The sequence below is a fragment of the Propithecus coquereli genome, unplaced genomic scaffold, assembly GCF_000956105.1.
Source record: "Propithecus coquereli isolate 6110/MARCELLA unplaced genomic scaffold, Pcoq_1.0 Scaffold217, whole genome shotgun sequence".
Lineage (NCBI taxonomy): Eukaryota > Metazoa > Chordata > Mammalia > Primates > Indriidae > Propithecus > Propithecus coquereli.
Genome location: NW_012146856.1, coordinates 3,324,049 through 3,349,792, shown reverse-complemented (window position 1 = coordinate 3,349,792; position 25,744 = coordinate 3,324,049). Strand labels below are relative to the sequence as shown.

Sequence of the window (25,744 nt, the reverse complement as noted above, 5' to 3'; positions counted from 1 at the left end):
CCCGCCTCGGCCTCCCAGAGAGCTAGGATTACAGGCGTGAGCCACCGCGCCCGGCCGAAAGCCTACTCCTAAAATGCATTAGAAAGTTTGAGGATAAAAAGGTATCTCGATATATCCTTTGAATAAATCACTTATCCTCTGAATAAATCACTTAACAAAGGTGGTAAAAATAGGGAGGAAATAATTACTATCTCCTAATCTCTGGGTCAGTGGCAGTGAAGGTTGGAGTTATTATACTTGGTCCTTTGAGGGCAGAAGCAGATCTGGATCTGAAAGGAAGGGTAGACTGCCACTGTTCAACTAGAGGTCTTGGAAGTGGCACATCCTATAATAACACTTGGTAGGATCATTCCTAGAGAAGTGGGAGTACTCAATGAATGTCCTAAGAGGGGCCACAGCCAAGGAAGGAGTACCTTGGCGGGAGGGAGGGAATCTAAACCTAGGGTGCAACCTAATGCCTATGCTATGACCTGAATGTGTCCCCCAAAATTCATACATTGAATTTGAATCTTGGATTTCCTAGCCTCTAGAACTGTGAAAAATAAATTTCTGTTCTTTATAAATTACCTAGATTCAAATATTTTGTTATAGCAGAAGGCTATAGGACTGTAGGACTAAGCCTACAATATTGTATTTCATCAAATCTAAATTACCATAAATTGTAAGATAAATTTCAAAGACATTAAAATACGAAAAGGATGATCTTCAAGAATCAGGGCAATGGGTATTATTTTTACCTCATGATAAAGTTACTGCCAATCATATGTTAGAACATACCCTTTGTCTTCTATCATCAGAGCATAGCTTTGCATTCTAATTATCATAGTGACAATTAACAATATAAGGACAAAATAAAATACATACTCCCTTTTTAAAATGACATAGTCAGTTACATATTCATAAAAGACAGGAGACAGTATACCTGCAATGAACAACAACAGGTTCTTCCTTGCCGGCCCTCTTATTTCGTACATGACAAACAAAATCTAGAAAGTCACTTGAATCATCAGGGACTCCATGGTCAGGCCAGGCTATGTACTGGATCTGAGTGACTTGACGACTCTCATTTTTCTAAGTACAAATGAAAAATTATGTACTTTGACTTAAGAATTATCTTTAAAATATAAATATTCATGTCATTTTAGTTTTAGAAGGAAAGTAAACCAACCACTCCTCTTCCCCCCAAAATACTAATATATAAACTCACTAAAACACAAAATTTCAATGAATAGGAAAAAAAACCATTTTATAGAAACAGTTGTATCCATGTAAGTATCCATTGGCTACCTGCATCACTATTCCTTTTATAAATCAATTTCTATATTTGTAAAGTAATCAGGCAGAAACAAATTAAATCCAGAAAAAATGCTTAAAGAAAACTAAAGAATTGTTGGGTGAACAAAAATGATAGGGTGAAAAACATTTTTTGTGAATCAACTTGGACTAATCCTGATAAAATCCAGATAAAATTATGGAAATTAGAAAAATAAAATTTCAAGATAAATGTAGATTACATACTGGAGACCATAAAAACACGAAGTAAAATCAGGAATTAATTCTTTTGGGAGCCAATAGTTGGTATATTATAAAGGGTAAGAGCATTGGGTTTAGATACATCTTGGTTCAAAACTTGACCCTGCCAGTTATGGCATTTAATATTCCAGAGCCTCGTTTCCTTCAACTGAAAAATGAAATAACATCCACACCTCAAAGGACTGCCTCATACTAAAAAGATTCCATGAGAGAACCAGTAAATCACCCAATTAACTACTTGGCACTATATGTTCAATAATTAATTGGTTGCTACAGTCACTCAACACTACAGAATCTGGTTATTGTCATTTGCATTAAAGGGAGCTTCCAGAAAAGACCATGAAAGTAAAAGGTAAGACTTGGTGTAGTGTCTCTTTGTTGGTCAATTCATCCATGTATATTTATCTTATATTTATTTATATTTATTTGTGGTAGCAAATTTATTTTCCCAATTACGTGTCGTTCAAACTTTAGAAACTAGTATGTGTCTTAGTATATGTACTTCAAGGCACTCGGGCTCTGTAAAGAACAGCCACCATGGTATAGAAAACTGCTTTGGAAAATCTATAGGTGGAGTACAATGGAGAAACTATGCTGATAGATATAAACACACACAGCTTACCTTTCATTAACTATTTGGGAAAATGAACTATTGGCTTGACCTGCTACATTAGATCATTAGCTATATAGTATATGCCCCCAAACCCTTAATTCATTCTGAGGAAATATCTAGCCTGTAAGATTTTGAAATTTATATTTTGTATTTCTTGTAACTTTAGCTTCATTCAATGACAGATGCCTTTTCTATAAATTAACACAACTTCTGGCTCCTTTCCTTTTGGTTAATAAAGCTCTGTTGCACTGGTTTCCTTCAATCATACTCTCGGGGTGAGGGTGGAGTTCCCATTTTCAAAGGCTTTACCGTTGATGGGATAGGCCTGGGCCTTCATATTAATAGCTTGTGCCGTTTGCTTTTCTCTTCTTTCAGTCACCTTCAACACCAAAGGTGGCTGGGAGGGGAGTATCTAGCTGCAGGCAGTGAAAGTAGGGTGCACTGTCTCTAGCAGCCTAACAGGACTGGCAGCATGATGCTCTCTACACACATCTTTCAATTGGGGTACTAAGCCATCATTTATTAATCAGTTTCCATTTCTGGTTTTGGATTTAGAAGCCAAGGGGAATGACCCAGGCAGAACTAAGAGCTGGCAATTAGAAAACTACAATCTGTCTGCTCTAAGAAGGCATTGCCTATGACCTTTTCCTCCTTAATTCTGAGGGGACTATGAAATTGCTCTCCTCTACCTCTTTTAAAAAAAGGAAATAATGAGACAGCTTTCAATAAGTTTTCCACATCCACAGAAATACCCAAATATTTCAATGGTATTTTTGGGAGTAAGAATTTTTTTATAACCAAACACACCCCTGGTATACTTGTTATGAGTAGGCAAAGTAGTAACAGTAATAAGTATTATTTACTAGACTCCTTTTTCACTGACCATTCATATTCAGCTATAGAAATTAGAAGTACATTTATTATAGGAGAATACTCTTCATAAAATTTCAGAGTATCCCATTAGAGCAGGAAAAAGAGTTCAGAAATTTTTATATTTCCTGGTAACTAGTATTCAGACTAAAAACATTTTGAGTTTTCAGAGTTTTTACCTTGAACACAATAATTCTAATGAATGGATATCCTGTTTCCCTACCTCTTGGTTAAATAGTGTCATCTTCCTGAAGATATAGGCAGTGTTTCCTTCTTCCGAGTGGCAGGTGACTTGGTAGCATCCATAGGATGAACTTCCTGTGGGTTCTGGCCAATATTGGTGACATTTAACCTGATGTCAATAGAATTAAATAAATAAGTAAATAAACTAAACTATGTATATGGATTTAAGTTCCTCAATTTTTAAGATGTTTAAATTTTTAATAACTTTCAAACTTCAAGAAAAGTTGCAAGAATAATTTAACAAAATCTCATATACCCTTCACTTGGCTCTGCCAATCAATAACATTTTTTCTTTGTCACTCTTTTCTCTTTGTAATAATGAGTAATCTGTTTGGCTACATTTTGAGACTGCGAATATCCTGATTAAATTTCTGAGATTTTTTAACAGCTTTAATGACACATACTTGATATACCATACAATTCACCCACTTAAAGTGTACACTCGTTTTAACATGGTTACAGAGCTGTGCAACCATCACCACAATCACTTTTAGAAGATCCTCACTACACTCATAAAGTACCTATACCCATTAGTAGTCACTGTGCATTCTCTCCCATATCATCTCCCTCCCCCAATCCTGGACCTAGGCAACCACTAATCTACTTTCTGTCCCTACAGACTTGCCTATTCTGGACAGTTCATATAAATGGAATCATACAATATGTGATCTTTTTGACTTCTTTCACTTAGCATATTGTTTTACAGGTTCATCCATGTTGTAGCATGTATCAGTATACTTCGTTCCTTTTTACTGTCAAATATTCAACTGTATGAATATACCACACTTTATTTGGTAAATTTGGCTTGTTTCCACTTTTTGGGTATTATGAATAATGCTGCTATGAATGATATGTATAAATTTTTGTGTGGACATGTTTTCAACTCTCTTAGGTATATCTAGGAATGAAATTGCTGACTTATAGTAACTCTATGTTTAATCTTTTAAGGAACTGTCAGATTGTCTTCCAAAGTGGATACACTATTTTACAAATCTACCAGCAGTGTAATGTTTTTTCAACATATCCTCAACATTTGTTATTATCTGTTCTTTTTATTTTAGCCATCCTACCAGATATGAAGTGGCATCTCATTACAGTTTTGATTTGCAGTCCCCTGATGACTTATGATATTGAACATCTTTTCACGTGCTTATTAGCCATTTGTATATCTTCTTTAGAGAACTGTCTATTTGAATCCTTAATTAGGTTATTTCTCATTTTATTGTTGAGTTCTAAGAGTTCTTTATATACTCTAGATAAAAGCTCCTTATCAGATATACATTAATCCCTTTAAATAATAACAATGACAATAATAACGGCTAACATGCCAATGTGTTAGTCCCAGTTTTAAGCACTTAATCGTGATGATTTAAATCATGAAACCACAAAAAGCTTAAAGGTTGAAAAGATTATTATTATTATTGGTTTTTTTTTGAGACAGAGTCTGGCTCTGTTGCCCAGGCTAGAGTACCATGGCGTCAGCTTATTCACAGCACCACCAACCCCTGGGCTCAAGTGATCCACCTGCTACAGTCTCCCGATTAGCTGGGACTATAGGCATGGGCCACCACACCTTACTAATTTTTTATATTTTTAGATGGCCGGTTAATTTTTTCTATTTTTAGTGGAGACGGGGTCTTGCTCTTGCTGAGGCTGGTCTGAAACTCCTAACCTCAAGTCATCCTCCCACCTCGGCCTCCCAGAGTGCTAGGATTACAGGTGTGAGCCACCACGCCTGGCCAAAATATTAAATTAATGTGAATATTCTGACTATATATATGCAAGAGAATTTGAGAAAAAGCCCAAGGAATGTGTAATATTCAACTATGACAACAATAACAACAAAAAGAAAGATTCAACTATGACTTACTCTGCCACGTTCAACTTGTGTGGTCAACATTACAACCATGGAGGAACCCTGTTCCCAAGTCATCTGCCAAAAATCTGTACAAGTGTGTGGTAACGGCCCTTGACAAGCAATGTACTGATTTATAATGCTGGAAGAAGGAATTTCCATCTAAAAAGAAAAGAACATAAAAATAAAATCTTTTGTTTTATTACTTTTTGCTATCATCAGGAATATGAAAATTATCTACTAACTGGTTGTTGAATTGAATACAACTATCTCAATAAACTAGTCAGTAAAAAAAAATCTTTATCAACAATTTCTTATTTCATCTGTAGAAGAAATCTCTTGGCAATGTTCAGTAGTTAATATATATTTATCTTTCAATTAGTGGAAACAGGAATTTAACTATTTCCCAAATACTCTTATGGTTTTTAGAGCGGCATTACAGAGAACTCTGTCTCAGAGGGTGAGACATGGTAAAGAAATAAAAAATATTTATCAGTAAATAGCTTCTTGGTAAAATTTGTGAGGAAAAAAAATTCTGCCATTTGTTTTAGCTTGGACTTTATATATAAAATAATTTTAAAGGATATTAGAATAATATTTTAAATTCATAATTTTCAGAATGAGACTAAATTTTAGAAAAAGGTGATATATGCACAAGGCAAACAAAGGGTAAAGAAAGAAAGAAGTCCCTTGTCCCATACCAGCCTCTAGTTTATGCCCAGGAGGGCAACTGTTTCTTCTGGTTTCTTTTTTTTTTTTTTTTTTTTTTTTTTTGGAGACAGTGCCTCACTCTGTTGCCTGGGCTACAGTGCAGTGGCATTATCATAGCTTACTGGAACCTCAAACTCCTGGGCTCAAGTGATCTGCCTCAGCCTCCCAAGTAGCTCGGACTCAACACTCGGCTAATTTTTCTATTTTTAGTAGAGACGGGGTCTTGCTCTTGCTCAGGCTGGTCTCAAACTCCTGAGCTCAAGCAATCCTCCCGCCTTGCCCTCCCAAAGTGCTAGGATTACAAGTGTGAGCCACCATGCCTGGCCTCTCTTTCAGAGATATTCTACACACAACACACAAATATACATGCAAAACTATTTTTCCATTTTTCATAAAACTGTTTTAAAAAAGTGGTAGCATACTATAATGCTATTATGCATCTTATTTCTTTTTTTCACTTTATCTTTGAGATGTCAGATTAGTATATAAAATTTTATTCTTTTTAAGGGCTCTACTGTATAAATATAACAAAATATTGAACACACATTTAAGTCTAATCTACTTGCTACCAGCAACAAAGCTAAACTGAATACTTTTGTAAACAACATTTTTGTACAAATGTAGAACTATATCTGTATGGGCAATAGAAGAAATGAGAATGCTGGATCACAGTATATGTGCACTTAAAATTTTGACAGTGCCAAATTGCTCTCCAAAGAGATTCCACCAATTTATTCTTCCACCCATAATGTATGAGGAGTGCTTATTCTCCCATATACTCTCACTAATAGACCCATAATTCCTTATCCACAATTCTGAAACTCAATCTCAAGCTCTGAAATTCAAGGTTTTGTTTTGTTTTTATCTTTTGTAAACTTGACCAACCTGGGCTCATTTGACAGCACAATCTGACCTCAACTGACCTAAGACTATTTATATGCTTCATTAGTTCCACTTAGTGGGAATATCTATAGTTCGCCATTGCATATCAACATATTGATTACAGGGTACTTGTTCCATAGCTACGTATTATAGTATATGTTATAAGCACTGAATAACCTTTCAAAATTCTAAAAATTCTGAATCCCAAAGTATATTTGATCCATGGTTTCACATAAAGGATGTGGAACTGTATGTAGTACTATCAAATTTCTTGATCTTTCAATCTCATAGGTGAAACAGTAATTTCTTGCAGTTTTAACTTGCACTTTTCTTTGTCATTAATTGAGTGTATTTTTCATTTAACCGTGTTTGACACTGTTATTTTTCTGAGTGTTATAATAGTATTGTGGTTTTGCTAAAAAAAGAAAAAAAAAAAAAGTTATCAGAGGTAAATTCCAAAGCAGCTTATTTCTCAGTCATAGGTTTACAAATTTGACTATTTGCTAAAATTTATTCATGACCCCCAAACAGTTGCAGGGCTTTCTTGGTCATTTGTAGACACGCACAGAGTATTGCAAAATTTGAGTCACCTGAAAACATGCATGTTGGCAGCTGAGAAAGAACAAGGCAACTCTGTGTCTTTTTGTTTCAGCTCCCATACTGTAAATAAATGCCCTTTTTGCATTCTGTGTAGTGCCACATTTTTTGCATTTTTGTGCTTTTTCTTCGTGATTTTGCTATTTAAAATGGCCCCTAAGTGGAGTGTTGAAGTGCTGTCTAATGTTCCCACGTGCAAGAATATGATATGATAGGTATGATATGAAAGGTATGATATACCTCATGGAGAAAATATGTATATCAGATAAGTTTCCTTCAGGAGTGCTTTACAGTGCTGTAGGCTGTGAGTTCAGTGTTAATGCATCAACAATATATATTAAACATGGTGACTTTAAACATAAGCAAGGTTATATATTGATCAGCTGACAAAAATGTTGCGAGTAGATGGCTTGTAGGAACCTAGCCCTATATTTCTCCGAGGCAATGTTTCAATAGTCTCTAATTCAGCGCTAAAAAAGACTTTAACTTTATTTACAAACAAATGATATATTTGGACTTAAAAAATAACTGGGGGAGGGTAGTACTTAGATGAAACAAGATTGGCCATTTGTTGTTAGCTCTTACAGTTGGGTAACAGTTATATGGAGCTGTTTTCTGTACTTCTGTATAGATTTTAAAATGGCCATAAAATTTAAAATGTCATTTGCATTTCCTTTTTTATGAATTATTTTATTTTATTTTTAATTCAGAATGCTATGGGAGAATGAACTTTTTGGTTGCATAACTTGCTTTTGTACCATTTGAACTGAAGTTATAAGTGTGCCGATCCCCCAGACAGTGTGCATTTTATATGTTAGGTGTGAATTTACCCATCCCCTCCCTCTTTTTCTATGAATTGTCTTTGCAGTCCATTATTTTCATTGGACTGCCTTTTTCTCATTCATTTATAGAGCTTTTTGTATATTGAAGTAAGCCTTTTCCAGTATTTTAAAAATTCAGTTTGCCGTTTGATTTTAGTACTTTTTAAGCATACCAAAAACTAAAAATTTTGCATTGCCAAATTCATCAATCTCTTCTTTATAAATTAGACATGTTTCTAAGCTTAGAGAAACCTTCCCTGTTCTGAGATTTTAAACAATTCTCACATATTTCCTTCAAGTACTTCCATGATTCATTTTTAAAATGTATATTTTGATATATTTGGAATATATGTTGGCATCAAGAGTGAGCAGGTGAAGTACAGACGAATTATATAACGTACGAATCCACTTCAAAACAATCTGGATGTGTGGGGATATAGGTTAAGTAAGACTGGTCACTGAAACTGAGTGATGTATACATGAAGATTCATTTTACATTTTTGCTCTAATTTTATACATTTGAAATTTTCTATATTACAACGTTAAGGAAAAAAAATAGTTATCCTATTTCCCTCCCAAATTGGGTGGGGGGATCCCTCATTACAATGATATATTCGAGACAGTTAACCTAACCACCTATTCACTGGATAGTCTATTTTATCTCTAGTGTTTTTAAAGGCCAATTCTACCATAAACAAAATTCTAGTATTTATTTCAGTCTATTTCTGAACTGGACTATTCCATTCCACTACTTTATCTGTATAGTGATTTGCCAGTACCAACCTACTTTCTTTAGTATTATTTTGATAATATTTTTCAATGTCTGGAAGTTTTAATATTCTATCAAGCTTAGGCCTGTAACAAAAAGAAATGTATTTCAAAGTTTATAATGGCCCCTATTATTCCAAATGGCAAAGGTATAATAAAATAAACTTACATTTATATAGTTTGCATTGATGTAGTCTTCATTACCTTTTAAAATGACCCGTGTAGCATCATCTGAAAAATTTAAGAGAAACAATGTGTTAATAAAATTATGTTAAAAAGATTAAACTTGGCTGGGCGTGGTGGCTCATGCCTGTAATCCTAACACTCTGGGAGGCTGAGGCAGGAGGCTCGCTTGAGCCCAGAAGTTTGAGGTTGCTGTGAGCTAGGCTGATGCCACCGCACTCTAGCCCAGGCAACAGAGTGAGACTCTGTCTCGGAAAAAAAAAAAAAAGAAAAAGATTAAACTTTACAGAGACCATATATACTTACAAGGCGAAATATCTCTGTATCTATTTTTGGAAATGTTCTGAGGTAATTTGGCACAAGACATTGTCATTCCAGGTTTTTTCCGATAAAGTTGCTAAAAAAAAAAAAAAAAAGTACAAGTTCAATAAGCCATCATCAACAATTTCTGTTTTGTTTTTCAGACTTGTTTTTATACTAACAGAAACAAGTTTTTTCCTTAGAATACACAGTCTACATAATAATGTACTTTAGGCTAGTAATGAACCATATGTGCAAAGCTGAGTTATGTAGTTTCTGACATGAATTATATATCATATTTTGAGAAATGGAAAAACAAGTGAAAACAATTTGGTTACAGCAGAAGTACCTCAAGTTTTGAATAGCAAATCTGCAGAAAACATTGAGCTTCCATTTAGTTTAGTAGTATTTATACAGTATAAGAAATAAAAACTTTTTAAAAGAAAAGCCAACCCATAAACTAACTGTTTTGTGGTTACACTTATCTATAACATATAGTTCAGAGAACCAAATATTAACGATGGTGATTCTTAAAAACAGATTAAAAATCATTCAGTTTTATTAAATTAAACAAGTTAATACAGTCTAAATAGAGTATTTCAAAATCCACTCTATGCTCATTGGTCAAAATATGGATTCTAAATGCTCAAGAAGCATTCTTGTTCTTCCAATGATTTGAGAGTTTTGTTTTCTCCAGTTTTCAAGACTGCACTGACAAAAATTAAAGAAAGATTAAATATGACAAGGTATAAACTTTAAATACAAATAAAAGTTATTTTCCTTTAACTCAGGATTTTAAAGTCTGTAATAGCCTATACTCATCTACTGCCTTTAATAAAAACAGCTATTTAATTATGAAAGAAATTTAGTTTGCTGACTTATGTGTAAAATTTCCTTATCCCTCTTTTTAAAACAGACATCTACCTATATAACCATAAGTAGTATTTTGGGAGCAATTTTTAAAACTTTGCATTTTAGAACCCTTTTCATGTCAAACATTTCTCAGAATACCATTTTAGCATATAAATTATAATGGATAGATTAGGCAGTTAAGAAACCATGAAACTAATCAGAAAATACAGGCAAATGCTTTTTATATACAATGATATTACTTACATCAAATTGTGTCAGGACTGTTCCAGTGATAAGCCCCTCAGCTAGCTGGATCATTGACTCCCGCAGGGAATGGTCATCCTGATGGACACTATCTAGTGGGGCTTTCTCAGGAATGTACTGGAAGTCTGGCTCGTTTTCTAGCTTTTCTTCCACTACATCATATACAGCTTAAACAAAACAAAAACATACATAGAGATCTTAATGAATACATGATAGGAATTTACCAGTTATATTCTTTGTATCAGAAAAATAATTCATTTACGAAGAATTACACCAGGTCTGAGTCTGGTGCTACTATGTAGGGAGAGAGAATAGCTGTGGAGTTGACAGGCTTTCCTATACCTTTGAGGCAAGAAGGGTTCTTGGCCATAGCTGAAAATGTCTATAACTTGAAAAGACATCAAGAAAAAGAGGAGCTGCTAAGAAGCAGCTCTGAAAATATCTTCCCTTACTTTGTGGGGCCTAGGGCAATTGAGGCCTATATAACACATGTCTAAATATGATAAGTTACCAAAAAATTGAATACAGTGCTAAACAAAACATGGCTCTATCCTTTTTACTTAACACATCTACAAAACAACCTGGGAGGCCAGATTTCCAGTAGACTTCTAGGCCAGAATTCATGGTCATGGTAATATCAAGAAAGTCATACCCTAGGCCCTAGGATTGTAGCTTACCCTACTTCTTTTCCCACTCTCAGCTCTGGTCTTTAATATGGGAGCCTATAAACATACATGTAAATATCTCAGCTCAGATGTAAGCTCCTTCTACACCTCCCTCTCTGCCAACTCCTGCCTCTTAGCCACCTTACTGGCCTAGGGTACACATACCATGTGATCCACCCTCGGGAGAAGGGACCTGTGGAAAATGCCCACAAATGCCTAGGAAGTGGGCTGAAGGCTATTTGAACAGAGAAATGAGGATTGAAGAAGGTGGTCTGGAAAGGGAGGCTAGGTTACAGCGCTGAAGAAGAGCCAGAGCAGGGCCTTCTAAAATATGGAGCAAAGCTAGAGACTTCTTGTCATCTTGTCCAGGAGGCCCTCAAATATGTAACATTTTTGAGAAAAATAAATCTCTGAAATGAAGAATGAAAAGACAAAGAGGTGTGACTGCATTTGGCTGATGAAATAAGAATTAAAGGGCAAAAGATCAGAAAAACAAAAGTATATTCTTGGCAAACATAATTTTAAATTTTGATTAAGTATTTTTTTAATTAAATTTTTCTTTTTTTGTAGAGATGAGGTCTTGCTATGTTGCCCAGGCTGGTCTCAAACACGTGGGCTAAAGCCATCCTCTCACCTCAGCCTCCCAAAGTGTTGGGATTATAGGTGTGAGCCATTGTGTCTAGCCTGATTATATGTTATCTTAAATAAGAATGGACATGACATGCTAGGATTAATTGTTTAAAAAAAGAATGGACATGAGAGACCCACAATGAAAGCAGACAGAGGTCCTGGTCCAGATTTTGACTATAAAACAATGTTAGAAAGATCTTTTGTAAGAAATAGGCCCTAGGTAGGTACCTCTCCTAGTTTAAAGTATAAATGAGGCAATTTCAAATTGGTCAAAGGCCATGCCTTTGCCTTCGTATGAACTTTTATTCATATTCTGGCTCTGAATCAGTCATGAATCTCTAATCAGGTAACTGAGTGTCTTCGTGCCATAGTGTCTTCAACTCTAAAATGAGGATAATTCATCTCATTGGATGGCTCTGAGAATTAAATGAGAGTATACAAAAGACCCTAGGTGCACAGAAAGCTTTTAATAACTATTAGCTGTTATTATTAAGTTCTTTAGGATCTATTATCAAGAGAAAACAGAATAAAATTGAAATAATATTATTCCTGGAATAAAATCTAAACAGTTTTATGTGACAGAAAATGACTAGTAATGATTACCTAAGTATCAGGTCTAAATGAACAAGCTCCTTGAAAAGTAAAAATAGAATGTTCTGTTGAAGTCCTATTAATCTTCCTAGAAAGCCAATTCTAGACCATGAATGGAGATCAATGAAAATGCTTATTTGTGAACAAGAAGAGTTTTTGTTTGTTTGTTTTTAAAGAGACAGGGTCTTGATTTGTTGCTTAGGCTTGAGTACAGTGGCACGACCACAGCTCACTGCAACCTAGAATTCCTCTTCAGTAGCTACGGCTACAGGCACATGACATCATGCCTGGCTAATTTTTAAACATTATTTGTAAAGACAGGTCTCACTATGTTGCCTAGGCTGGTCTCAGAATCATGGCCTGAAGCAATCCTCCCTCCTTAGCCTCCCTAAGTGCTGAGATTATAGGTGTGAGCCATCACTGCAGCCTTTAAAAACAAACAAAGACTTTCTTTTTTTTTTTTTTTTCTTTGAGACAGAGTCTCACTCTTTTGCCCGGGCTAGAGTGAGTAGCTCACAGCAACCTCAAACTCCTGGGCTCAAGCGATCCTCCTGCCTCACCCTCCCAAGTAGCTGGGATTACAGGCATGCGCCACCATGCCCGGCTAATTTTTTCTATATATTTTTAGTTGTCCAATTAATTTCTTTCTATTTTTAGTAGAGACGGGGTCTCGCTCTTGCTCAGGCTGGTCTCAAACTCCTGAGCTCAAACAATCCGCCCGCCTCGGCCTCCCAGAGAGCTAGGATTACAGGCGTGAGCCACCGCGCCCGGCCCCAAATAAAAACTTTCTTGAAAAATTTTGCAGGGTTAGGTGCGGTGGCAATAGGTAGAATTCTAATTACATTTTACTTTCCTGTGTTACATATTCAACAAGCAGTAACATGGTATTAAATGATAATTATTCTACGGCTAAAACTATGATCAATGGTAAACTACTCTGAAAAAAACTTCAAGAATATGTCTAATTCTGGGAGACAGGCACATACAACTTTCTTCTTAGAGGAGATTGATAAAGCATTGAGGGAACTTGAAACAATGCCATATGAATACTGGCTGAAGGCTCTGGGACTGCTAAATAAACTGGAGAAGTAGAGGGAAGTTCCTGGTAAAATTAGCTGTTGTCAAAAAACTGAAGGAAGAGGGTTTAAACTTACTCTACATAGCACAAAGTGATAGAATTAAGAACAACACAACTGAAAGAAGATGGACTTTTAGTTCAATTTATAGTTCAAGTTATCCAAAGATGGAATGAACTGCTTCAGGAGCCACTGAGTGCTCTACATCAGTAGGATGTTCTTGAGGTTGTTGAAGAGGAAAATCATGAAATTAGCAAAGGAGCCAAAGCTTATGGTGTTTAAAGTTTCTCCAAAACCTGGGACTCTATGACTATGAATTAACAAGTCAGCTGTCCAAAGTGGGAGATGAAATGATTAGGCAGGTAGACATCTTTACTAAAAACACAGAAAGGATTTTTTTTTGAGACAGAGTCTCGCTCTGTTGCCTAGGCTAGAGTGCCGTGGCATCATCATAGCTCACAACAACCTCAAACTCCTGGGCTCAAGTGATCCTTCTGCCTCAGCCTCCCAAGTAGCTGGACTACAGGCATGCGCCACAACACCTGGCTAATGTTTTATTTCTATTTTTAGTTGGCCAGCTAATTTTTTCTATTTTTAATAGAGACAGGGGTCTCACTCTTGATCAGGCTGGTTTCAAACTCCTGCCCTCAAGTGGTCCTCCTGCCTTGGCCTCCCAAAGTGTTAGGATTATAGGCTTGAGCCACCATGCCTGGCCAACATAGACAGGATTTTTAAACAATTGTTCTAACTATAGCTTGTTATGGAGTTTTCTGAAGGTGGAACAGAGTTCAAATTTACTCATTCATTCCAAAAGTATTTGAGTACTTACTACTGCTACTAGGGCAACTGGGGGAAAAGGGAGGCCATTTTACTAATGGTAGTCCGGAGAGAAAAAGATTCTGAAGATAACATCTGAGCAGAGACTTGAATGAACTGAGGGTGTAAGTCATATGAAATTAATAAGAGTGTATTTGGCAGAGGGAACAGGAAGGACAAAAATCAGATTGGAACATCTGAGGAACAGCGAGAAAGCCAGTATACAATAGAGAGAGTGAACAAGGCTAAGTGGGAGGAAAGGCGGCCATGAAATTGGATTTTATTACAAGTGTGAATGGAAGCCATTGTGCTATGAGCAGGAAACTGACACGACTCATGTCTTAAGTTAGCACTCTGGTTGATGTGTCCAGTAATAAATTGTAATGGATTATGACAAATATCTAATACTACATAGAGTACTTACCATTGGGTCGAACTAGAAGCATGAGTTCCCCAGAATGTCTTTCACAACTAGCTTTAATAAACAGGACAACCTGATCATGGGTATGTTCTGCAATGTCCCGACCATTGATCAGTACAACTTGGTCCCCTTCGTTCAATCGAGGGACACAGAGGTCAGCCTGTAACGTAATGCACATAAGATTTCAAATTTGGATGCAACTCTCTGAAAGTAAAGCACGTGAATTTATTTTTATACACACTAGAACAGAAGAACTAAACTGCATGTAAAAAAGCATCTATCCATTTATTCATTTATTTTTTAAAAATGTAGCAACATAGCTATCCCATGAGGATTCTATTTTTTCCCCCCTTCTTCATTCAACAATTTCTTTCTTGATGACCTATTATGTGCCTAGACATATGGAGAAGATTGATAATTTCAAGGTACATACACACAGGCAGCCCTTGCTTTGCACTGCCTAGATACACACAAATTTCAGTTACCATGGGTTACTTAAAACATTGCCACACTAGAAAAAAAAATTTTTCCCCGGGGCCATGTGTTTTATTATGAAAATAGAAAAAAACTTCGAAAACAAAATGATCCTTTTTAATTTAATGAAAAATTTGTTATTTTTTATTGTTTTCTGTGCGTGAGTTATATGCAACTTAAAAAATAGTTCAAGTGGCTCAAGGTAAAGAGACATGTTAGTTACATATGCTTCACAAGGCCCGAGGCTCAAAACCAGTGTGAGTTAATTACAAGTCACATGGCAGTTAATAACATTAGCCTCCCCCAACAATGTGGTTGAAATTTTAGTTACCACAATGCATTAACTGTGAATAATTGCATAAAGTACAAATTTTGTTGCTGTCTTCAGTAGAAAAATCATTACATAAATGATAGAAACTCATCATATCAGTGACCAATCACATCAGTTCTTTCAAAGTCTATTGTTGATTTGATGATGCACATTTGTTTTTCAGTTTATGCACAGACAGCAAAGCATGTAGTTGTACTGCCTCTTTGTCTCCCAGTGATAAACTCATATATAAAAATAAGCAATCTAGAGAAGGAATTGACCAGAAAAAGATGAAAGTATAGCAAATAAATGAAAGGTGATTAATGCTAGAAGTGAAACTGAGCTATAGAAGAAATAGGTAACCATGGAAATGTTGATGATACTGCTGTTTGACAGACTCTACATATGTAGCCAAAGGAACTCTCGGAGATATTTCACAATGCTGAAAGTTCAAAGGACAAAAAGTTGGAAGTGGATCCAAATTAAGAGAGGATTATGACAACTTGCCAAGGCAAGAAAAGATGCTTACTTTGTACTGTTACAAAAATGACAAGAAGTTAGCAAGCACTGTTCAAACTACTTGTGATAAGTTTTCACAAGGAAATAAAACATGTTAATGCTCAACATTTTGAATTATAGGATACTAAATCAGTATTAGTTTTACTATTTTTCATTTTTTTTTACCTTTATAAGAAACAGAGAGAGTTCAATGTTTTGATAAAAAATTTAAAGGTCATGGGAACAACCATAAATTTTTCCACTGATCAGGATCGCTGTATGATTTCTTCTTCTTTTTTTTTTTTTTTATTGAGACAGAGTCTCACTCTGTTGCTGGGGCTAGAGTGCCGTGGCGTCAGCCTATCTCAGAGCAATCTTAAACTCCTGGGCTCAAGCAATCCTACTGCCTCAGTTTCCTGAGTAGCTGGGACTATAGGCATGCGCCACCATGCCTGGCTAATTTTTTCTATATATTTTTTAGTTGTCCAGCTAATTTCTTTCTATTTTTTTAGTAGAGACAGGGTCTTGCTCTTGCTCAGGCTGGTCTTGAACTCTTGACTTCAAGTGAGCCTCCTGCCTCGACCTCCCAGAGTGCTAGGATTACAGGCGTGAGCCACTGCGCCCGGCCAGAAACCATTTCTTGCGCTTCTCTCTACTACCTCCCTGTCTCTAGAGGCAACTTCTTTCAACATCTTTTTGTACTTACCTCTGTATCTCTAAATAACATCTCCCTTTTGTTTTTCTTTTCTATTATCTGTTAACTTTCTATGTGACAGATGAGAATTCTGCAGTCTTTCCTCTCCTTATCTGCAGTCCCAAATATATACATATTTCCCATTAAAGGTACATTAAATAATTTTGGGTTATCTCTACCATCTTTGTCTCCATCCTTAATATGCACACTATGTCTCTGGAAGTCATTTTATACATAGTATGTATGTATATGCATGTATAAGTATGTATGTATGTCCTTTCCCCCAACCACAACTGACTCTTTTCAAATGAGGACATCTGATCCAAGTTGGATCTATTAAGCGTTTACTTCCCAGGAGTTTATAATTTAGACTGAGAGGTTTAGTCACTATAGGTTACTATGCTGGTAAATATATAAATCGGGAAGTTATTAGTAGTCATTTCTTACCAAACAAACTGAGGATTAAAGTAGCAGAAGATAGCTATACAATTTCTATTTAGTGGAGATTTATCAGTCACCGTCTAACTTGAGTGTGTGTGGTGGTGATACCACAGGACTTGGCTTGAAGTTGCTACTAATTACACTGTTTTTATTTAGTCTGGAGTGTTTATCTGGAGAGGCTTGAGAGATAAGGCTGATTCAGTGTACAAATTAATTTCCACTGAATGAGAAGAATGGAATAATCATATAAAAAGAAACAGTGGTGAAAGCAGAGTCTATGATTTTTAAAGTTCCTTCTAGAGGTCTGACTGCAATCCTATCCTTAGGTTTTGTGCGACATCTCTATAGCTACCTGACATGCTTATGCTTAAGGAAGCTATTTTGTGTTTATGCTTATGCCAGGGTACTCCACTGAGTACCCTGTTATTTGTAACCAACAAGGTCCTTAAAAACTAGAACCAAAACCACATATCATGATATCCTTGATCAATCTCGATTGTGATTTTCAAACTAAATTTGAAAAGCACTGAAAAAAACAAAGCTGGCCTCTTTCTCTCAGGCTGCTGGCTCAGACTTTTCCTAGGACAAAGAGACAGTGAAATGATGAAGGGTTTATGGAGACCATTTAGGTAAGAAAAATGAAATTAAACAGAGTAGACAACAACATAAATGGGAATTTGAAAGCAATATTTGCTACATGTAACAACAATAAAGATAATGTACCTACAATTAAGAATTTGTCCTATGATCAATAGAAAGTTCACGGTTGTCGAAGCCAAATGATAAGTAATAGGGTATTCAATATAATGGGTAAATATAATGTTTTCTCTACTTTTGTTTAAAATGTTCATAATAAAAAGTTTAAAAAATTGTCCTTACAGTATGATTTCCATTTAAAGTAAATTTCATGTTTGTATAGTGGTAAGAACAAAGAAAAAAAATAAATGACTTAAATTGAAAGTAAGCAAATATAATGTATTTAAGCTATTCTAAATGAAAAAATAAACAAGCAAACTAAAAAGCCCCTAAAACTCTACTTCTGTTTACATTTTTTTATTAAAGGGGGTTATTTTGATAGAATCTGTTAACACTTTAGAAGCACTGAAAGTCATAAGTAGCTTCTTTATGAAAACAAGGATTTACTCTTATTGACAGGGAACAAATAAAAACTAACTTCCTAACAATTCAAGAAATTCAGCTAATGATGTGATACTTGACAAATTAAAAGAAATGATAAATTTATTCCTTTATTTAAAGTAATAAAAAATGATAAAATAAGTACATATGCTTGGAAAACAGAATTTACTTGAAACATTTAGATAACTCACAGGTGTTCCTGGTGCTACCCGAGACACAATCACAGGCATCTTCTGATCATATCCTCCCTTAAAAAGATAGCAAGTCAAACATTAGTCAAATATTACCAAAATAAGAACATCTGGATTTAAAAACTAAGTACAACACAAATTCTAGATTACCTTTACATTGAATCCAAACCTTCCATTTTCATCAGGTTTCATTCTGATTAGAACAAGATTATCATGTGGAATGCCACCATTTGGCTTAAAAAGACAAAAAATAAATAACTTTTAGTTGTCTTCATTTAAAATCTATCCTTCAGGTATACATGAAGCATGCTTTTTGTATGCTTATATTATCTATAGTATGTAAAGAATCATAATTCTAATCAAATTGTTAGCTCAGAAAAGTAAATTTCTTTGACTAATAACTTGCAGTTAGTCAAATTGGACATATTCTCTCATGCATTTTTGCCACCACATGCTAGACTATAAATGCCAAGAGGAACAGGGGCCATGCCTATCTTTATTAATTGCTATATTCCTACAACCTGGCCAGGTTCTCATATAAACATATATATATAAAAGCACATATCAAGTACTCATAAATGTTACAGGAATTCAAATGATACTTTCTCTGCTTGATACATGTGCTTTTTAAAAACAAGAGATATAATCCACATACCATACACTTCACCCATTTAAAGTATATAATTCAATAATTTTTACTATAGTTACAGAATTGTACAGATATCACCACTATCTAATTGTAGAATATTTTCATCAACCTCCAAAGAAATCTTGTAGCCATTAGCAGTCACTCCCCATTCCCTCACCTCCTATTCTTCAAAGCCTAGTCAACAACTAATCCTTTCTATGGATTCTGGATAGTTCACGTATATAGAATCATATAACATATGGCTATTTGTTACTGGCTTTTTTCACTTAGTATGTTGTGTGCTTGCTCTTTGAAGGAAAGAATCTAGCTAATTCTTATTTATGCTTCAAAATGCAGGTCAGAGATGATCTCTGCTGGGAATCTTCCCTTAACCCCACAGCTGAATTAGTTCCTCTTATATACTCCCTGCATTCCCTATAATCACTTCTAATTATAGAATTTATACTGAGTTACATCATGGCACAATTCATAACCAAAGAATATGCTACAAAAGAGGAAGTACTGTAATACAATTTACAACTAAAAAATGCCACAGTACAAAAGAAATTTCATTTAGAATTTAAAAAATTCAAAGTGAGAAATTTGAAGAAGCTACTTACAGTAAGTTTTTCAGGGGAAGATGGAACATCAAATGTTTCATTAATATGATTTTCTAGATCTTGCTGAGAATGTGAATAATGAATTTGGTTCCAGCTGTTTTTCTTAGATTGTTTGGGTGGCAAAGCTGGAGGTTGTCCATCTCCAGGAGACTCCTGTGATCTAGGAAAAGAAAAGAAAAAAAATAAATATTTTGGAAGTTGTCTCATAGAATTTACTTTTTAAAAGTTAGGGTCAAGTGACCCAAATATTTACAATGATAGGAGACGGGCTTTAAATATCATATCTATTTGTAAGTGCCACTTTTTAAATGAAAATTTTCCTAACTTCAAAGTAATAAATCTAATTTCCTATTTTATCAAATATGTAAACAATTATATAATGAAATACGCTTTAAAGGTATCCCTAAGATATTTATTAATCGACTATAACAATGTACACACCTTTCTAAAAATTTTTTTTAAGGTTTTCAGTGGAGCCATGTGTATCCAGGGAATAATGCAGGCAAAGAGAATTCAGAACTGAGAATTGGGCCATTCTTTGGATAAAACACCTGATCCAGTCTAATTAATTTAAGAGATTAGTCTAATCTATGTAGAAATAAATCATAATTCATCAGAGTAATGAACTCAATGATGTGACAAGGATTAGAAATCTGAGTAAGAATGCTGAGATCATCACTGAAGAGACAAAACTGGATGAGATACTGGTCAGAGTTTATGATTTAAGGTGAGAAAGCAAAAATCAATTAACATTAGAGAGCATAAGCCTCAGTTTGTGGCTGTTAGAATCGTTAAAAAGAGCTAGGTATTACAGGGGAAACTTCGAGGAAGAAATTTTAGCTTTTAAGAACAAGCATGGGAGGCCAAGGTGGGAGTATCACTTGAGGCCAGGAGTTTCAAGGTCAGCCTGAGCAACATAGCTAGACTCTTCCTCTACAAAAAAATTGGCTAGATAGTCCATCTACTCAGGGGGCTGAGGAGAAGTGGCACGTGCCTATAGTCCCACCTACTCAGGGGGCTGAGGAGAAGGATCGCTTGAGCCCAGAAGCTGGAGGTTGCAGTGAGCTATAATGATGCCACAGCACTCAAGCCTGGGCAACAGATTGAGATCCTGTCTCAAAACAAACAAACGAACAAACCAACCAACCAATCCACAAAAAACAAAACCCCCAAACCCAAAGAAACAGCTTATGATTCATTAGGCTTCTTTTAGTCCTTGGCCATGGTACTAGCCGTGTCTCAAACAGGGACTGCTGTCATTCTGGGTCCCAGAACAAAGACAACGTGGAGCAGAGCCACAGTTGACCCATGATGTACGTATAATGTAATAAAGAAATAACCTTTGTGATTGTAAGTCACTTTAAGTTAGGCTTATTTGCTATCATGGCATAATGTAGCCCAAGATAACCGATATGATTACTTCCACAGGGACCCCTGGATATACATATTCACCTTAGCAGAGAAGTTGGTGTGAACTAACTAGAGGCTGGCTACTAGATACCTGGTAGATATGGGTAGTGAAGCTGAAAATATGATTAGTGCCAAGGAAGTCAGTTGGGATTAATAATGCATGGTGTGATTATATGGTCCTCCAGGGAAGTTTCTTCCAAGAAAGAATAGAATCTTTCTGAAATTTTATAATCTGGTATAAAATATAATCACTAACTAAGCAAGTAAACAATAATGTCCAACCTAGATGTCTGTCTAATAGGGCACAAATGCTCTAAATTCTGCTAAGTCTGTAAGGATTGCACCAGAGCACACATCCGTCCTTTTCAACAAAAACTTCACTGAGATCTGCTTTAAATGGTCAGGAATTCCAGGTCCCAAACACAGTAAGTAGTTTTTATGGTACTTTCAACTGTCAAGAACCCAAGCCCCTAAGGATAAATACGTTCAAGTGTTGCTAGTCCAGGGAAATGATTCCATGGACTAGAATAAAGATATGTACCTCAATCACCGTGTCCTACCAGATGGGATTAGAGAAGACAAAGAAGGACATCCCTTGGAAGAACCTCACAGATGTGACATTTCTAAAAAGCAGTTGATAAAGAATTTCCAAAACTTTACAAAAATCAGAAGTTACTTGACTCTACATATATAACGAACTATAGAAATGACCCCTGAAAGATCATGTCTCATTTAACTGTAATCACTAGTGTCATTCTATTTTTCACTGGGCATTCAGTCCCTGTCCTTAGCGTCCAAATATAAGTAATTGAGACTTTAGTCATAGATAGATGGCAGGTAAGCATACTGTAGTTACAGCAGTTTGGGGACCCGCAATTAGTCTTACTGTCACAAAATATACCATCTAATATGAGTCCCCATGGTTTGATATCTTCGATTCATACTGTCTTTGGTTTTTTTTTTTAGTTCTTTGTCCTAGAGCAGCCTAGTATTTGTAGGGTTCATAACATATTGCTAGACTTGGTCAAGACTGGAATGGGAATTAGGTAAAACTGAGTTTGTAGGGCCGGGCGCGGTGGCTCACGCCTGTAATCCTAGCACTCTGGGAGGCTGAGGCGGGTGGATGGCCCAAGGTCAGGAGTTCGAGATCAGCCTGAGCAAGAGCGAGACCCCGTCTCTACTAAAAAATAGAAAGAAATGATCTGGACAACTAAAAATATGTATATACAAATTAGGTGGGCATAGTGGCGCATGCCTGTAGTCCCAGCTACTCGGGAGGCTGAGGCAGAAGGATCGCTTGAGCCCAGGAGTTTGAGTTTGCTGTGAGCTAGGCTGACGCCACGGCACTCACTCTAGCCCGGGCAACAAAGCAAGACTCTGTCTCCAAAAAAAAAAACAAAACAAAAAAAAAACTGAGTTTGTAGATGGAAGTCATCACTTTCCGTAGCTGAGGGGGGCAGAGGAAGAGCAAAGCTTTGAGAACTAAGCAAAAGGAATTGACAAGGTATGGACAAAGCTGCAGGGGACTCATTAGATAGGACTAGAATGGGATAGTCTAGAAAAGAATGGCTCAGGGAAATGGACTTAACACTTCAGGATTACGAAGTCTGTGTAGAGTCGCTTGTGATTAGGGACTTAAGGATAAAGTTGAGAATGTGGAGAATTCCTTATTGTGTTCATCCAGACACCTGTACTTCAAAAATATGCAGACACATAAATTGTTAATAATATATTAAAAGCTGTCAGTATATATATATCCCAAAAGCTTAATTGAAAAAAGCTATATAATCGTATGCTCACGGCAACCCTATAAAGTAGATATTAACACCTTGTTTTTAAAAGGTGAGAAAACTGAAGCTTAAAGAGATAAAATAACTCATCGAAGGTCACCTAATTAGAAGTGGTGGAATCAAATTTTAAACTTAGTTTGAATCCAGAACTTGTACTCTTACCATTATGTTACACAGTTGCACCTCAAAGAAAAGAACTACAAAAAGCAGGAGGAAAGTTATTCTAAATCAGAGGTTTCCAAACTTCTTGTAGCAGTGGAATCTTTTCTTCAAATGAAATACTACTCAGAAGGCAACTTATGAAATAGATAAAAGCTAAGCACCCCTCCTACCTGCCAGTATCTGAGGCCTCAACAGAACGCCTAGGACTTAATCAGAGCATATCCTGAACATGGCTACTTTAAATCACTCCACTTTGGTTATAAATGGTAATACTGCTATATTTTAAATTCTAATAAAACTTAGTTATATTTTACTGAACAGAAAGACTAGTGGAGATCAAGGCTTAAATACATTCATACTTACTTTAATTGATAACATTTCTAACTTAATGGTACTACTTACGTTAACTTTCAGATGTTAAGAGAAATAGGAGATGGGAATGTAATTCTAAAAGTGTTTCAAATATACAACTTTTTTTTTTTTTTGGAGACAGGGTCTTTCTTGCTCATGAAGGATACAGTGCAGTGGCATGATCATAGCTCACTTAACCTCAAAACTCCTGCCAAAGGTCCAACTTTTATACTGGAGTTTTTCATCACAAATAACTTGCTTATCTTAAATTTGGATCTTTTTTTTTTTAATTTTTGAGATGGTCTTGTTTTGTCCCCTCGGCTAGGGTATATTGGCGTCACCATAGCTCATTGCAACTTCAAACTCTTGGGCTTAAGTGGTCCTCCCACCTCAGCCTCCCAAGTAGCTGGGACTATAGGTGCGCATCATCATGCCTGGACAATTTTTCTATTCTTTGTAGAGACGGGGTTTCCCTCTATTGCTCAGGCTGGTCTAGAACTCTTGGGCTCAAGGGATCCTCCCACCTTGGCCTTCCAAGGTGGTAGGATTATGGGTATGATGCACTGTGCCCAGCATGACCTTTTTAATTTTTAAAAATTTTTTTTAAAGAGACATGGTCACACTATGTTGCCCAGGCTGGGGTGCAGTGGCTATTTGGTGGGGGGGCGGTGATCATAGAATTCCTGGGCTCAAGCTATCCTATTGCCTTGGCCTTCTCAACAGAGAGGAACTGTGCTCGGCAACTTTGACATTTTGGAAAATGTTAAGCAGAGAACAAATAATGAAAATGTTAAGTGTATTATGTTCATAACAGAGCAATATGCCGTCACATAGCAAAAATTTATAAGAACTAACAATCAAGATGTGGGCAAAAACTTTCCCAATTTATTTCAGTCCAGTTAATTTTAAATTTTCTCACGAATGCTTCAACAACTGCAGTCAAAGCAGCATATTTTGCAGGCAAAGCAGCTCTCTGTTGCTGCCTTTAGCAATTTGTATCCTAATAAAAAAATTTTAACTACCCAATTCACATACTGTGGTTATTATTTTTGAAGATATCAGAGCTTGCTTGTTACACATTAGGAGTATATTAGTATTTTTGAAATGGATTTATTAAAACAAACATCTGTTAGGTATTTTAAAATTATTCTAGAGCTATTGTTTATCTCATAAAATTACAAATTAAACCAGTCTAATTTTCTATGAAACATTTAAAGAAAAGAAGCAAATGGTAGACTATGATCTCATTTATTTTTATCCCTGCCTATAAATAGTAACTTTATTCTAAACAGTACAAGCAATCTCCTGTACTCACTTAAGAAATAGAGAACTTGTGAGATGATTTTATCTGTCAATTAAAAAAACCATGAAAAATCTTAAAAAAAAAAAAAAAGATCTATTTCACTACCTATTGAAATGCATCTAGCCAATGGAAAAACTAAAATCTATGGATTAAAAATTGCAAAGAATTTTCTCTAAATTGCATAACCCCCCCAAAAAATCAGCAAAATTCTTGTTTGGCATACAAAGTTTTCCCTGCTGGTTCTAGCAGGGAAGGCCTTAGAGTTTTTGTTCTGTAAACTGGGACATGTGTTATACGTGTAGCTTTCTCATCTGTAAGATGGGTATTATATATCTTTCCTAATTCATTGAGTTTTCCTGAATAGAACACTGAGATTATGTAAAAGTTACTGTAACCAGCTAATGCAAGTTATTATCATTGGTTTACCACTAAGCTTATCTTTTTAAAACTCTCTCATTATTCTTGAGGTTAAAACTGGCTGAATTTCAAATGCAGTGTTATAGATTCAAAATTGAATACAAACACATAAACTTTATGAAATATATACCTAAGGTGAAGACTCCAAACATTTTACATTCTTCGGACAAGAGAGAAGCAAAAACTCTTCACAGTTCTACTCTACACTGAACTTGCTTTCCCACTTTAGGTCAGGAAAGCAGAACATAGGTATTTTGAGGTAGCAAGTGATTTGGGGGCTTTGTGACTCTATAAAATAATTTACATATGCTAGGATTCAAGTGTGTGTCTTATGTCTTTCTTTAAAAAATAGATTCAGGGCCAGGCGTGGTGGCTCACGCCTGTAATCCTAGCACTCTGGGAGGCCGAGGCAGGCGGATTGTTTGAGCTCAGGAGTTCCAGACCAGCCTGAGCAAGAGTGAGACCCCGTCTCTACTAAAAATAGAAAGAAATTATCTGGGCAACTAAAGATATATAGAAAAAATTAGCCGGCCATGGTGGCGCATGCCTGTAGTTCCAGCTACTCGGGAGGCTGAGGCAGGAGGATCGCTTGAGCCCAGGAGTTTGAGGTTGCTGTGAGCTAGGCTG

General features: G+C 35.8%; 1 protein-coding gene across 1 annotated transcript in view; it reads right to left on the bottom strand.

Moving 5' to 3' along the window:
• Nucleotides 1-25,744, bottom strand: part of PTPN4 (protein tyrosine phosphatase, non-receptor type 4 (megakaryocyte)) — a 169,541-nt gene that overhangs the window by 8,861 nt on the left and 134,936 nt on the right. Inside the window, exons 14-23 of the mRNA XM_012644655.1 lie at nt 19,685-19,844; nt 18,587-18,670; nt 18,437-18,493; nt 14,695-14,851; nt 10,493-10,659; nt 9,383-9,473; nt 9,063-9,124; nt 5,130-5,276; nt 3,240-3,368; nt 923-1,071 (exon numbers count right to left, since the gene is read on the bottom strand). Of these exons, the coding sequence (XP_012500109.1) occupies nt 923-1,071; nt 3,240-3,368; nt 5,130-5,276; nt 9,063-9,124; nt 9,383-9,473; nt 10,493-10,659; nt 14,695-14,851; nt 18,437-18,493; nt 18,587-18,670; nt 19,685-19,844 (1,203 nt within the window). The remainder of the gene's footprint in view (nt 1-922; nt 1,072-3,239; nt 3,369-5,129; nt 5,277-9,062; nt 9,125-9,382; nt 9,474-10,492; nt 10,660-14,694; nt 14,852-18,436; nt 18,494-18,586; nt 18,671-19,684; nt 19,845-25,744) is intronic.